The sequence below is a fragment of the Falco cherrug genome, chromosome 9, assembly GCF_023634085.1.
Source record: "Falco cherrug isolate bFalChe1 chromosome 9, bFalChe1.pri, whole genome shotgun sequence".
Taxonomy (NCBI): domain Eukaryota; kingdom Metazoa; phylum Chordata; class Aves; order Falconiformes; family Falconidae; genus Falco; species Falco cherrug.
Genome location: NC_073705.1, coordinates 56721067 through 56736412, shown reverse-complemented (window position 1 = coordinate 56736412; position 15346 = coordinate 56721067). Strand labels below are relative to the sequence as shown.

At 37.3% G+C, this 15346-nt stretch overlaps 1 protein-coding gene across 5 annotated transcripts in view; it reads right to left on the bottom strand.

The window, feature by feature from the left end:
• Positions 1 to 15346, bottom strand: part of PPP2R2D (protein phosphatase 2 regulatory subunit Bdelta) — a 31731-nt gene that overhangs the window by 13502 nt on the left and 2883 nt on the right. For 2 of the 5 annotated variants that reach the window (XM_055720022.1, XM_055720021.1), the window contains exon 3: positions 2860 to 2957. The exons of 1 other annotated variant lie outside the window; for it this stretch is intronic. In XM_055720022.1, coding sequence (XP_055575997.1) covers positions 2860 to 2957 — 98 coding nt within the window. Of the gene's footprint in view, positions 1 to 92; positions 2806 to 2859; positions 2958 to 3235; positions 3629 to 15346 lie in introns of those variants that run through there. 2 more of the 5 variants (XM_055720023.1, XM_014279755.3) reach the window with 2 other exon arrangements.

The window sequence follows — 15346 nt, the reverse complement described above, 5'->3', positions numbered from 1 at the left end:
CTATGATACTGTACCCAGTTTACTATCAATACAGTGCACACAGACTTCCTGTATAAAAATGTATCTTTATATATAAATATGTGTGTACTCACAGAACAAAGCATATCAAAGCCCTGTAAAGAGGCATGCTGTCTGCAAAGGCGTTCCTGTGTTTGCTTGGAAGAGGTCTAGGCTAGGCTACCTCTCCCAAGCGATTTCAACAGAACTGGAGCAGAGAAGTTAGCTATGTCGTAAATCCTAAACCACCGATTCCATGTGATTAGTTTCTGCACTTTGCCTAATTTCCATTCCCGTTCTTTTCCAAATCTCATTCCTCTAATCACCACAATGTGGATATAAAGCAGGGTTCCAGACTAGGAAATAAATGTTAAAGGACATTAGACATGGAGTAACTAACTATATTTTTTATAAAAACATGATTGCACAAAGTCATTCTGCTGAAGGCACAGTAAGATCAAGTATGAGCATTAGATCTAGCTCCTCCCCTACTCATTTTAAAACACACAGTATCCAGAAATGGCAACAAGGTTTATACTTTAGATTTGACAACCTTTTTCTTTTTTATTGTAGCAACTCGAAGGCTGGAATTAACACATTTTCATCCAATTCATTCTACATAGTGCTCATCGTCATGTACCAAAGACTATTACAAACACACTAACAACCTTTCCACTCACAGAACTAGAAGATCACTTTGTATTATCCTCATTTGGTAGATGCAGTAGCAAGGAACAGAGATCAAAGTCACAAGTCTCCACAGATTTGCAGTATCACATTTGAGGCAACTAGTTATCAGGCTTATCAAGTAAGTTCACATTAGCTAGTGATTCATGTCTGGAGATCAGCAGATCCACCTGTAGAGCTGCAGTGCTCAGAACTTCTGAATAAACAACCTACATAAAACACAACTGGAAATCACTCACTTGGGAAGCAGCAAACCACTTACTGGCAAAGGCAGGCAAGAATTGCTGCAGGAACAGCCTACCCTGCACATGAACTGACGGTTCGTTACCATGAAGAACACAGCAGTGACTCCCATCACTGCAGACTACTAGGCCAACATGAGGCTGCAAAGGTAATCTTTGTTCTAACACTTCCTTATGCTTCCATGCTTGACCTGGCAACTTTGCTAAGGTTATTTCAGCTAGGTTACTTTTCCTGCAGTGTCTCACAAGTATGAAGTTTTAGTTAATTCTGAGGCTTTACATTATTTTACTCCTTACTTTCATTTAACTTTTAAGAATTTTGGAGAGGATCCTCTCAACTAACACTATTCAGTATAGCTATCTACAGTACTTACCCAGTCCCCTGCATTTTATGCAAGCTGCCTTTTCTGGCACTAGGCAGAGGTTCCACTCTTTACTCACACATTTGGTTCGACTAATCAGCTGCTTGGAACTGAAATAATGTCATATGAGTTCAGGGCACGGCGTACAACATCTCAGCCTGCCTTCTCAGATTGGAGGTGTATGGGAAATTTTATAACTATCCTAAGTTGTTATTAACCTGGTCAACCCAGTCTAAAATCTACACTATTTAGAATTATTTGCTGTAAGATCTTATTACAGTTCCTTAATTTTTATTTTTAAATTTTACTGATTTAATAATATTAAGGACCCTTATGTCCAACTCTTCCCTATAGCTTGTATGTGCTCTCAAGACGACAGTTGTATATTCCTGTGTGTATAGACTGACTTGGTTTGGCAGTCTTTTTTTTTTTTTTTTTAACACTAGGAGGAAATGATGTGACAGCTGGGTTTTGACTTACAGAACAACTGAGCACTAACAGCTGAAAGCCAACCAACAATAATAATTCCACCCTAAGCAAGCATCAAAAAAGTCAGAGATCCTGAGCAGGTGGACACTTTTGACCTTGATCTCTCCGTGCCTTAGTTAAGTCTATACAGCAGACTAAATGATAAATGAGCTATGAGCTGTCTAGGTGTAGTAGTATAATATTTCAGTGGCTTTTTCAGCGATAGTATTTTCCTTTCACTACCTCTCAAAAACCTCATAGTAAAACCAGTAAGAGTCACCTTTGGTGAAATGTTTTATAAACAGTATCACAGTGAGGATGAAATGCGAAATATTGAACAGCTGTTTGGTAACTGAGCATCATTTGAAACACACAATGAAAGAAGCAGGATTCTAAAGATTAGTATACTTCATGCACAAACAAGCTGAATTAAAAATCCACAATCAATTTATCTGGATATAAAAAACCTCAGCAATGCTATCTGCATTGATGAATGGACAGAATACGTTACAGCATTATCACACAACTGAATACCATTGCAAAGAGCCAGCTGAAAAGCTGCGTTAACTGTAGGAGGGAAAGGCCTCCTACCCTCTGAACTGAAAACGCTCATGTGTCTCTGGGAAGTAGCTGTTCCCACTGTTTTTGATTCATAGGATCCTAAAACACATCAGATCCCTAGTTCTTCACATTTTGAACCATCTTATCCTGTTGTCCTTACAGCTTAACTTGTATCTTTTTTTATAAACTTTTCTTACATGATCTTCAAAAGCATTATGATTTGTCTTAGATCAAACTGATCAAGTGTAAAGTTTAGGAGAAAGTCCAAAGGCAATTCTGTAAAATGATACTGACCATACCAGGTACATATGTAACAAACTCACTTTAAATTTTAGGACTTTTTTCTTTAAGCGGGGAGGGGAACCACCACCACACCAACCTACCAAGTTCAGCACAAGGCATATATTTAGAAATATGGCTAACTTAAGGTTTTCTGAGAAAACTATCCAACCATTTAAACTGCACGGCATGAAAAGATGAAGTGAGACTGTGCAACACAAGAACAGTGTAGTAACAGCACTTTTGTTTTTCAAGTCACTGACCTCTTGTTCCCTTTGAAATATAACCACTCTGCCACCTTTGTCTCCTGTTGCAAGAAGATCACCAGAGTAATTAAATTCAACTGTTGAAATAATATCAGCTGTAAACAGAACAGAAATAAAATAGCACTGTAATGTGTAAAGCAAATCAAGATGTTTTAAGACTTGAACAAAAACAAAATTACAACTTGTATTAATGCAACAACACAACTTCTTGATTTACATCATCAGTATCCAGAAATTAAGCCATGTTTCAAAGCCTAACAAAATCTTATTTACAATCTAAAACACTTCCTCATTTCTCAGTTTAAGCTTTTGAGGGCCTTCAGTCATAAAGGAGAAGGCATATTGTTTCAAAAATCCAAACTGTGTATCCTACCTGTTGACAGTAAATGCTGAAATATTTCACAGAGATATGCCTGCAGAGAGCTTCTAAAAGTAAGAATTGTATCAGAAGTGGTTCATCTGCAGTATTTACTTTGGAGCATCACTGCAGCTTGCACTGATCAGTGAGGTTGAGGTGTACCTGGTCTCTCCCCTGGGCTAAGCATTCATGTTAACTGGGCGTCCCTCTGCCAAAGGGCAGGGGGTGCGGGTGGGAGAGAGAAAAGTCTTCCAGTTTCGCTTCTTGAACCAAATCTGTGCAGAAGCATCAGCACGTATACAAGAAACAAGAGGCAAGGATGACTGCAGCTGAAAGAACAGGACAGCAAAGCAAAAGACTGCAGGACCTTCAATGTAAACTGACAAGCACCCTTGGGACTGAACCTTGAAAACTAGTATTTATTCACCACTGCACACCACAATTAATCTTTGGAGGTGGCAGTAAAGAAACAACTACCCTTAAACAATCTCTAACCAAGGGGCAGAGAGATAAGAGGCTATAAATGTCTATCACAGGTTTTAGGCATATGGTAACAAAACCAACAAACCACTTGGCATAAAATTGTAAGTAAACACTTATCCATCCTGTTGCTTGCTAGCCATACAAATATTTCATTACATATATGCAGGTGTAACAATTGTAAGATTTGACTATATGAAAACTACTTTCCTGCATTGAAAGGAATTGAAAAAATTGTACACCAAAATCAATAATCCCCCATGCTTATGAGGAAGGTGATTAGGAAGTATGATACTAGTTTTCCTGATACACAATTCATATTTCATCTTTTATTAAGAGATGTCCTTGAAACCATTTTTTCCTAGTATATACAGAACACAACTTATCTTCTTTGATCTAAAAAAACTGTGAAAAGGAAAAAAAAAATAACTTTCTACAGATTTATCCCAGCCTTCAAAACTGCATCACTAACCTGCTTCTGGACACATCTATTTTTATATTCACCTTTCTTTAAAAGGTTATGAAAAGATTCCATTTTGGTAAAGAACAGGGTGATGGCTAATCCCAAATCCTCAACAGAACCAGAACATCAGAACAAACCCCACCCCTGCTGTACGTACTCCATACTGAAAAGACCCATCTTTCCTCAGCTGACCTACTTTTAAAAATTAACCATATTGCTAGTTTCTAGCTAGTGTCTCTAGCTGGTCTCCCTCTCCATTCACAGTGACCTTCACCTGCCATCATGCTGCCCAACCACAGTGACCACCACTCTCACAAGTTCTCAAGTTGTCAACCACAGAGCTCTTTGCAAACCTGACCCTTCCCTGTTGACCCCCTCACAAGCAATTAAGCAGCATAAGTCTTTTGGCTTTTCACTATGAACACTGTCAGAATGACAACTAATCCACCTATTCTCTTTACACCAATTCCACATTTTGTAGCCGATTGCTGGTACATGACCATTTGCCTCCGTAACAGACTACGTAGAAAGTATTGAAAACACAAAGAAACCCCAACAATTCTTCCCCTCTCCAAAATGCTATAATGAATTTACAGCAGTAAGTAGTTACCTACAGGAAAAGCATATGGTATAAAGGTTTTACTCTTTATGTGAAATGATCTCTTTAGAAACAGCCTTAGAACTATGAGCTTCCACTAGCACAACACTGATAAAATCTTTATATATATACATACAAATCCTTAAATTTATGTATTTTAATATTTATTTTTATACACCCATGTATATAAATGTATATATATAGAGATGTATAAAAAACTTCAGACTAGAGTGGTATAATCAGTCAAAAAATATAAATAGAAAAGCTACGTATTTCCACTTACCATAAAGATCCACTTTGTCAAAATTATACCTACACACCAAGCACAGCAATAACATTTCACCAAACCTCAGTGTTAAAACAAAAAGCAAAATGCCCAAGTTTAAACAATGACACCAGATATGTCAACCTGCATGTGAAGGAAACGTCTGTTCTGTTCTTCACAAGGTTAAGGAAAACTCAGATTATTGATAAAATAAAACCAGATTGTCAACATTAATACTCGTCCCTTCTACATTGTAAATGAATGGGACTCAAGAGATGATGGACAAATGGTTAGATGGCTGTAAAGAGACCAGTTTCTAGCTCACTGATTTCCCAGTGAATTCTGTTCAGACCTTTTACCCCAAGCAATTCAGAAGAGTGTATAGGGTACCTTGTGTATAATGTTAACTATTTCTTAAATATACTTTCTATAAAGGTAAGAAAAAAATTGTCAACCTGTAATGATGATGCATTATTTCACTTTTGAAAAGCTTGTCACATTTCTCTGATGTTTGATCTCATACCCTGCTTAGGTCCTCAGACAGGCAAAGAATTATTACATACAGAGAAAGTGTATGAGCTGGTCCATTGAAAGCCTTTTCTTGATTTGGAACTTTTTTCTTTATTAAGAAAGAAAACAAACTTAAACAAGGACGTTTCATAACAATCTGCATAACATAGGTATATGGTAATCATGAAAATGTCTTAAAGCAAACTCATTCTCCCTGCCTGACGATCATGGGGAGAACAAGATGCGTGAGAACTGAGATACAGTGTCAAAAAAAAAATAATCTCTGTGTATGTAGCTACTACTGCTGTTGGGCTTTAATTCTCATTCATGCTAATGATTTTCATAATTAGATGTTTGCTTTGTGCCCAATACATGCCTAAATTGTGTAAGAATGTATAAATTATAAGCTGTTACAAATAGCTGTCTGGCTAAGAGGTTTTATAGTTACAAATACCAAATATCATGACATAAGCAAAGAATTTTGTACTAAAATGACAAAGCCAGTGAACTAGCTGAAGATGTAATCTTAATTAAATTCCACTCCAAGACTGACAATAGGGCTAGAATGAAAAAAAATTCCTACATCCCATTATCACTCAATTATACACAGGAAAACAAGCCAGGCATTTCAAGAGAAGCCTGGGAAATTAGTAAACGAAGGAAAAAAGCAGCAAACCGATGAGGTAAGCAATCAGTAAAGTGACTTGATAGAGTAATTTTATGATGTTTTCAGTACTCTACTCAAAAGTAGCCCTTAAATTACAAAGGTTTATCAGTAGCAAAACTAACGTTCCACTATCATAAAAAACTGAAAGCCATTCTAGCACGTCACTTTAACCCTCTGAGACATTAGTAAACATTGTAGCAGAAATAAGTGACTCTTTTAACACATGCAATTACTTCGAAGTCACAAAATCCACTTTTTCATTCCAGAAAGGGAAAAAGATACTACTAATTTCTCCCATCTACACTATGAAAAGTATTTACCAAATGATTTTCTCAAAATACACTGTGCACCATTTTTGCTTTAACATGCATGTAAAGTCAACATAATTTGTCTGACAGCTATTACTTACTAGCACTGCTATCTAGCCAGACATAATCCTGGGTTCCTTTATGCTAAGAACTCTGGAAACATGCTAAAACACAGACACTACCCAAATTCTATGGTTTAAACAAGAAGTACAGGTGAAAAGTGCATGAACAACAACATGCATAGGTAAATGATCGTGCCGGGGAGAATGACTCCTTCTCCTAATTGACTACCAACTGGAAATGCAGCTTGAAATTTTAAATCAGTGCTGAAATAGTATGTTGCCAAAATGCTACATGGAAATAGGTAAGTGAAGGGGCACATCAGGAAAAAAAAATATAGAGACTTTCTTCAAGTGTTTTCCAAGTTAAAAAATTTGGAAAATGATGTATCAACTTTTTTTTTTTTAAGAGCTCTATACTTTTTTGTATATATAAAAGTATGAATTAAAACCAGATTTCCCTGTAGTCATGTTTAACTGAAGCCTATAAATCCCCAAAATAATACCATCCAATATCCTCAGCACAATACTATCTCACAGCAGGTAAAATAAAAAAACCAGTTACATGAGACTAGAGGTAAACTACAAAATTAATTCCAAACCAAACACCCACAGCGTTCTGCTCAACATGCTTTACCCATCTGCATTCACTGTTTATTTTCAAGTCAGCTTAAAACTTTCAGAAAAAAACAAATCAAGCCCTTGCAGGTTCTTAATCATCACATTAACTTTGTAATTTTAAAAGCTTTTTTATTGTATGTCATATCTTCTTCATGTGTGTACAAACACCAGCTTTATTTCCCAGCGGAGTATTTCAGCCTGTTCTCCATACCAGCAAGAAAACTCACAACGAAATGTAGAAAAGGGTGAGTAAAGACAAACTGTCATGACATTTGCTCATGTACAGCATCCTAATGCACTCTTCTCATATACAAAACACCTTTGCGATTATGATTTTCCAAAAACAGAGAGGTCTGTCCAGCTTTCTCTCCATTTTTGTTCCAGTGTGGCTAGCACTCTCTGTTCTGGAAGCAGCCACGTAAACTCTCCTCCCATAAACTACAGAGAGCAGTGAGACCTATGGCTTTACAATAAGATATTAGCCTGGCAATATTTCTCTCCAGAGATGAAAAATTAATGATTAGCCTCACTTTTGGAAAGGAGTTTTAACTTAGTTACAGTCTACACACAGAGTAGGAAACTCCTAGCTGTCTTCAAAGATAGTATATTAAAAGGATCACTGGCAACTAAATTATGATTCTGCAGAATCTCCAAATTTAAAAGCACTAAGCACTTCCATGGGTAGTAAACACCCTTCCAACACATTAGAAGGCTACAAATATCCATCTTTATAATAATGTAGTGGAAACCATTCTCAGTGACTCCGGAGACTGTCCTATAAGCCCTGACAGATGTTCCAAAATTCAGTCTAAGTGCTCTAAGCCTTTTAACATCACTGCTGAGTATTAACCTCCCTACATCACAGAATTCCTGTCATAATTCTGTTAAAGTTCTATAACCTCCAAAGCCTCCTGGCCCAGTTATGTTGGGGGCAAAGGGGGGACAGGATGGCAGGGACCAACATTTGCTAGGATTCTGAGATGACAGCAAGCTTATACCTGCAAACTAATTTAATCCCACAAAGGATTCAAACTAGGTATTTCTAACTGACACCGATATCAATGTCTGGGCTCTCTGTTTAGGTAATGGAGAATGCAAAGAGATCCAGAACGTCTATATTAGATGCCTAAAATTAGCTACCCTGAACTTTTCCTCTCTAAGCTGGCTGCACAATGTTACTTCAGTTAAAATCCCAAACCTGAAAAAACGTAATTACTTCACAGCTCATCCAGTAGATTAGTGAATTTGCAGCTGTAGTTCGTGCTCAGGACTAACACTAGACACAAGCAGCATCAAATCCTTTCTCATTCTTCTAAGCTATTCAAAGATTTTTGTCAAAAGCCCACTCCTCAGACACTTAATGAACAAGGAAGTCAAACAGCCAGTTTTCCAACATCACCTAAAAGGGGGCTACCTCCAGCTTCTAGGGGATTTTAATTTCAAATTCTCCAAATATGTGATGGACAACACAGTGCTTCACATTCAGTACACAGCCTGACACACACAAAAAAGCATGTTAGCAAACCAGTCTCCTGTTCCTTACCTTGAAAAATATTTTTAATACACAGCACCCTTCTCCATTATTTGTTCTAGAGACCCAAAGAAAGAACTGCTTTAAGGACTATGAAACTCTGAAGAAGCTCATGCTTTGAGAGGGAATGACTGGATCTGGACCAAAGCCAGATGGCTGGCACAAACTGTAAGGGAGATTGCCAGTGGAAACTAAACATAGAAAGAACATTTCTGTGCCTGTAATCAAGATCAAAGGTGACACACCTTTCACTCTGACATACATTTATTCTACAGTGTTTTATCCTATGGCAGAAGAAAGCTGTGGGAGACATTGTATCGTCTCCTACAGTTGATAGGAATGAAGCAGAGAGCATAAAAGGGGGTAAGCACAGATGATGTGCTCCTAAATCAACTTGGAAGTTAGATGTTGGGATCTCCCTGTGACACTGCGATGAACTGTTAAGACGTGGCACCGGAACAAACAGAACCCTCCTTTGAAACAAACGACAACATTCCGTTCCAAGGTATGACTAGTGAAAAACATGGTCGGTTGGGGCCCATACAGAGAACAGCAAGGAACCATCGTTTCAGAGCAACTAAGTGAACACTCAAATAGAGTAAAATAAAATACCATGAAAGGAGCAAGTAAAATTAGTAAAAGCAAAAAAGACAGACATCTGTTAGAGGTAACAGATTATCAAAGAGAATGAGGAAATTGAGAGGCTAACACCTGCTAAACAGTAAATAATAGAAAAAAGTTTTAAAAAACAAAATCATATTTGAGCTTAACAAGTTACAAATATACAGGGCCTTAGAACTACTTTTTACTTGATTTACAGTAACTGCAAGAGAATGCTCACCAAACATCACCAGCAGTATCCACCTGAATTAAAAGGCATCTGGGGTGGGGAGAAGGGAATCAGTTGGTGTAAATTTTGACAGTTTTTCAATTTGGAAGGTGAGAGTAGAGAGCCACTAGCAGGTACTCTGCTTTTAACCAGACTCAACCCTCTTCCTCCCTTCTGGGGCAGGCAAGCACAACCAGAATTTGTGTTACTGCAGGTTTCTGACTTCAGCACTGATTTCCAGTCTTCAACTTCTCCATTCTCTCTCCTTTCTGTACCTTTCACCGATTTGCTTCTGGGTGAATGAGGATCTCCATACTATGGCTGCCAGAACAGTCAATGAAAACGAGTGGTATTACTCCGCAATGAGGATGGACTAAGATTGGTGTTGCTAATTACTGCTCCTAGGATATTTCCTAAAATACTGCTTCTTAATTTAACAGCTGATGGAAATCAAATTTCTGTCTCTGAATTGTACTGAAAGGTGAGCTAAACTTAATGCTATCAATAATCATTTGACAATATACATAGAAGTTACTCAAAATCACCTATTATTCAGAATATGCCACCTTACATGTAATTTTTTTAAGATTTCTACTTTTAGGATTTATTTGAAGAGTTAACACAAAAGTGAGATGCATCAGAAGTCAGAAGAATAAATCAAAGTTGGTATAGTTTTGTTCAAACCAAATTTCTTCCAGTTTACACTGCTTGGCACCCTGTCAACCTACAGTATCCATCAGGTCTGACGATTTTTTATGCCCCAATACTCAAACTACTTGCAAAACGGCCTGAATGGCCTTTAAGTACCTGGTAGAGTTTAACTTAGTCCAAAACAACTCCGCTTTCTGAACTAATTTAAATCACTGAACAGATTTAAGGTCAGCCAAGGGCAAGAAAAGGGCACCTGAGCTGCCTCCACAGAAGCGCAGTAGCTGGGCCAGCACAGGACGGCTCAAGCAGCGCAGTCAGCACTGCCACTGACAGGCTGTGGCAAACTACAAACAAGGGCTTTTCTCTCAGACTCCCAGCTCCTGTGTGTCCTGGACCCCGCCTGGAGCTAAGCCACTTGGCTTCTGAGGAGTGAGCGCAGGCCATTCTGTTCTGAGTGGTGTAACAAGCTGGTAGGAAAGAAGTAACATAAGGTGTCAAACTGTTCCCAAGCCCTGTTCCAAAGGCCAGGCTGCCCAGCAAACTCCCCCAAACCAAACACTTGTTCAGCTGATTTAACAGTCACCTAAGAGTTTGCATCTCATTAGTGCAATTCCCTGATCTATTGAAATTTGCATTTTCTCTTCAATGGAACCAGACTGTAATGTGATGCTGGAAGTCCTTTATATTATATTTTAAAAAAAGAAAAAAAACCACAACAAAACACAACCGAAAAACCTGTCTGCACAGAGTTTAAAGTGCATGTAATTGGATGTATTAATACAAAGAAAGAGTAAAGTAGCAGCAAGAAAATAGTAAAGTTGAAGTTCAGCAAGACAGAAATAAACATTACCTTCATGCTTGCCAAAGCTTGCCGTGCCTTTTCTCACAAGCAATGAGAAATTATGGAGGCTATTTATAAAATTCGTAACACAATCCAGTATTCTGCATGCAAATCTATTGCCTCAGTGTTATTTTTTAACCTCTGGAACAGTAATTCCAATAAGCTTTCTCCTACTGGAAGTGTATTTAATTCATGTTATTCTTTTAGGGTTTTTTCTATGTGGCTAATTGTCATGCTTTTCATTGTACTTTTACTAGGAGTTAATAAAAGCCTTAACATGATGGGTAAATACATTTTTTTCCCCAGTTGCAGCTTTTACACCTTCCAGTCTTAACAAAAAAAACCCCCAAAAAACCAAAAAAACCCACAAAACCAAAAATCCACAGGGGTTTTGTAATTTTTGATTAAGCTTTTCTCCTAGATGTTAAAATACTCAACAAATGGCACAGTAATCAAGAGTGCACGTGAGAACCGTATCAAAAACTTCCTGGGTCAATAGGTAATACAACCTGCTGTCATCACAGCCTACCATTCTGCGAAGAGACAAATGGCAGTCAGTATCTTTCACTGTTCACAGATTAAAGTATAGGTGTAAAGACTCATACTAATTTCTCTATTCCCACCACTCCAGATGTTTTATTTTGTATTCCTACCTTAGAACTCTGCAATTGATACTCACTGCTTCCCCAAACTGTTTATCATTCATTCATAAGCTATGTGTTCCTGCAGCTTCACATTTTAATCAAAATATCATCCAGCTACACCTAGTAATTTGTCTTCTCTTGTAGCCTATTGGTTGCTTAGTCTTTTAAAGGACTTTCTTTTCTGTTCTTTAATATTCCACTTGCTGTCTTTCACTGGACCCGAGAATTTTTTTCCCCTTGATGCCCATAAACCTGCACCCCTGTGGTTTTCTGACAAGATTGTCGTAACTTTCTTTTATGTACGAGTCATGAAAAAGACGCTAGATACCAAAGCTATGGGTGAACTTCAACAATGAAATAAGGCATTTATGAACCACTTCTGACTGCCCTGAAGGTCTCCACCTAGCCTGTAAATTTTCTAGTTTCCTTCACAAGAGATACATACTGTTTCCAAAGTTCTCAGAATGCTAAACATTTTTTTCTATCTTCATACTCTTCCTCCTGCCCCTGCAGTTCCATGTCATGTACACATGCCAGAAGAAAAAAGAAAATAAAAAAAAAATAATAAAAGAATAAAGATTTGATACAATGGTAAAGATTACAGATTTAAACTCACTGTAAGTATGTTAGCTGGCAGGACATTCTTTTCTCCACAGAAAACCAAGAAGATATCACTTGACATGACTACTTTTATGCAGCGTGAAGATCACCTGGAGCTTTATTTTTTTTTCCCCTTCAAAGCAAAGATAATTCAGTTGTAAAACTTGGCTTCCTCACTATGAAGAGTCATACTCTAATGATTTTAAAAGAGAGGGATAGGAACTTCCTAAAGTTCACTAACATTGCATTTCTCACACACAACACCCTGACTTAATAGTCTCCAGTTACTCATACGTTAATAGAATCAGAATCATTTAGGTCAGAAAAGACCTTTAAGATCACTGAGTCCAACCATCAACCCAGCACTACCAAGCCCACCACCAACCCATGTCCCTAAGTGCCACATCTACATGTCTTTTAAACATCCCCAGGGATGGCGACTCAACCACAGAAAGATAGTACAATCTACTTTCCAGTGGCGTAACACCCTGGTTTTTTTCTTGTCTGACAGAACTGGAATTCAAAAGAACACTTACTATTAAATATGACTGGCTGACAACAACATTTTTAGATAATAGCATGTTGTGGAATAACAGGCAAAGACAAATTCCTGGTCCATGGGTTGTATGAAGGCTTGGGATTAATGTGGTCTATCCGAAACATTGAAACACTACTTTCTCCAACAGGAAACCAATACATAACATGTGCTCAGGTCAAAACTGTTTGCAAAATACTTTTTTCCCCCCCACATTAAAAAAACAAAACCACCACCAAAACATTTCCCAAAGTCACTAATATGTCATCATATTTATCGTGCAGACCACCATATACAACACACACACAGCAGGGAAGATAAAGGAAACTTTCAAGAATTTTGGTCACTGCAAGAAATGGTAGTTCTTCAGAATATTCACAACTGTCCTTTGGGGATTAGAGAGGTGGTGACCTGCCAAAGGATCTAGGCAAAAGCACACTGCTATTTATCACCATAAACCAGGGATGTGTGCATAGTGTTTTAGGGAGGGCAAAAGAGCAGGCATCTGAAGCCCTGCTTATGGCAAAACAGTTTTTCAAGGAAACAAAACAAAACACAGATTAAAAGCCCACGATCTGCCCCATTCCAGCAGCGGGTGACATCTTCAGGGATAACAAATTATTTATGATGAAATATGGCTTAACATTGTAGTCATTATTACCATATTTTCCAATTCTTACAGAAAACCCCATAATCTTCAAAGTAGCAGCCAATTCTGTCATTTCTTCCATGCAGTTTTAACTAGATGTCAAATCGCTGTACCTCTTTTGGAATATTTTTGTTAGAAGTCTGAAATCATGCCAGAATTTGCTTTAAAAACAGTGACAATTGGCCAGTTAAATTCCTGCACAACACATGAAAACATTTTAAAACCACTGATTTGTAAAGACAATTTAATAATGTGAGTGTTTTTAAATCACTTGTATACAATCTGAGAACAATTATAGGATTATAGTCCAATATATTTTTATTAGATCATGGTTTTATCTTTTACTTGCGTTCTGCATTCTGAAAAACTTCTGAGGTGCACTTAGTGAGCACCGCAAAAAGCTTTAGGAGCTGTAAAAAGGAGAAGTAAAGAATTTGTTGAACTGATGATAACATGGGATCTTTATCAGTGCTGTCAACACCAATTACTATTTGGAGAACTTAAAAAACCACAACATTATTCTTTGATCTTTAAATAAAGATATAAAATTTCTTAACAAGTAGAAATCCAAGACAAGTATTCTGAAATTTAAAGTCAATTCTTTTTGAAGAATCAGGTTTGCTCATGTGAAATACCTTACAAAGGTTCATCCTTAAGTTAATGGATGTGGGCTTCCAAGGAACTCTTGTTCATTACAAAAGCGCACTGTGTCCAGCATTTATGTGCAAAACCAGGCTTTAGACTCAGCTGCTTCATAAAGTTTCATACAAAACACTTAAAACAAGTTAAAACTTAAGCTGATGAAGCTCCAAGAGGAAACCAGTACCCGTTTCATTTACCATACCCTTAAAGCTGCCTATATCTGGAACAGGATGTAGCTATGTAATCTGTGCCAAATTAAAAGAGCATTTACAGAATGGAACAGTCCATCACAACCCAAACCCCCACACTGACTACTTTGAAAAACCCAAAGAAATCCCAGTGTCAGTAATGAGAAAACCATGATCTCCATAGCATACAGGTTCACCTTCTGACAAGGATCAGACATTCTTCCCAGCATTTCCAACTTGTCACTAACACAAGTCAGTTAGGAAGATTTATAGTGCCTGCTCTCTCTCTATATATATAAATAATACATTCTGTTAATTACATACAGAAATAGTTATGGATTATATGCAGAACATCTGGCCCAAGGGAATTTGGGCAGACCTGTACATTATTTAATAAACTGATTTCTATTTTGCTTGCAAAAAAACCCCAAAAGAGAAGTTTTTGAACATGAAAAACAAATTAAACCCTGAAATCACAAAACTGATTAGGTCTCAGGCAGCATTATTTAAAACAAAACAAACACCCAAAACCCCAACCTATATTCAGAAAGGTACTTTCTACCAAAAAAGGTAATCAAAGAATAACAAGTTTCACAGGCAATCAGCATGGGTTTTGTAGTCACATGGTTTTATGCTAAAAACAAAATTACAACACATTTTTAAATATTTTTTTTTAACTTAAGCTTTTTGTCATCCTCAATATCAATCCTTTCATTCAATATCTGTTTTATCCTCCAGTCTTCCTCCTTGAATCCATTAAACTTTTCTGCTTTAGAAAACTACGCATTTCAGTAACTGGTGTATTTTCCTCAATCTTTTTGAAATAGCCAGATTGGTCTTATAAACAGTGCTCTATTTATTTAAACAGAGCATTGTACAGATTTCAAAGATTAGTCACTGAAGAAAGTGAATGCACAGAAAAGACAAAGAGGAGACAAAGCTATTTTCTGTATTAATGACCTAGTTAGGAAAAACCCTGGGAATGGAGATAGCAGTTGCAAATCCAACTATAGCGATTTGTCATAGTCATGTTAATATTTTTATT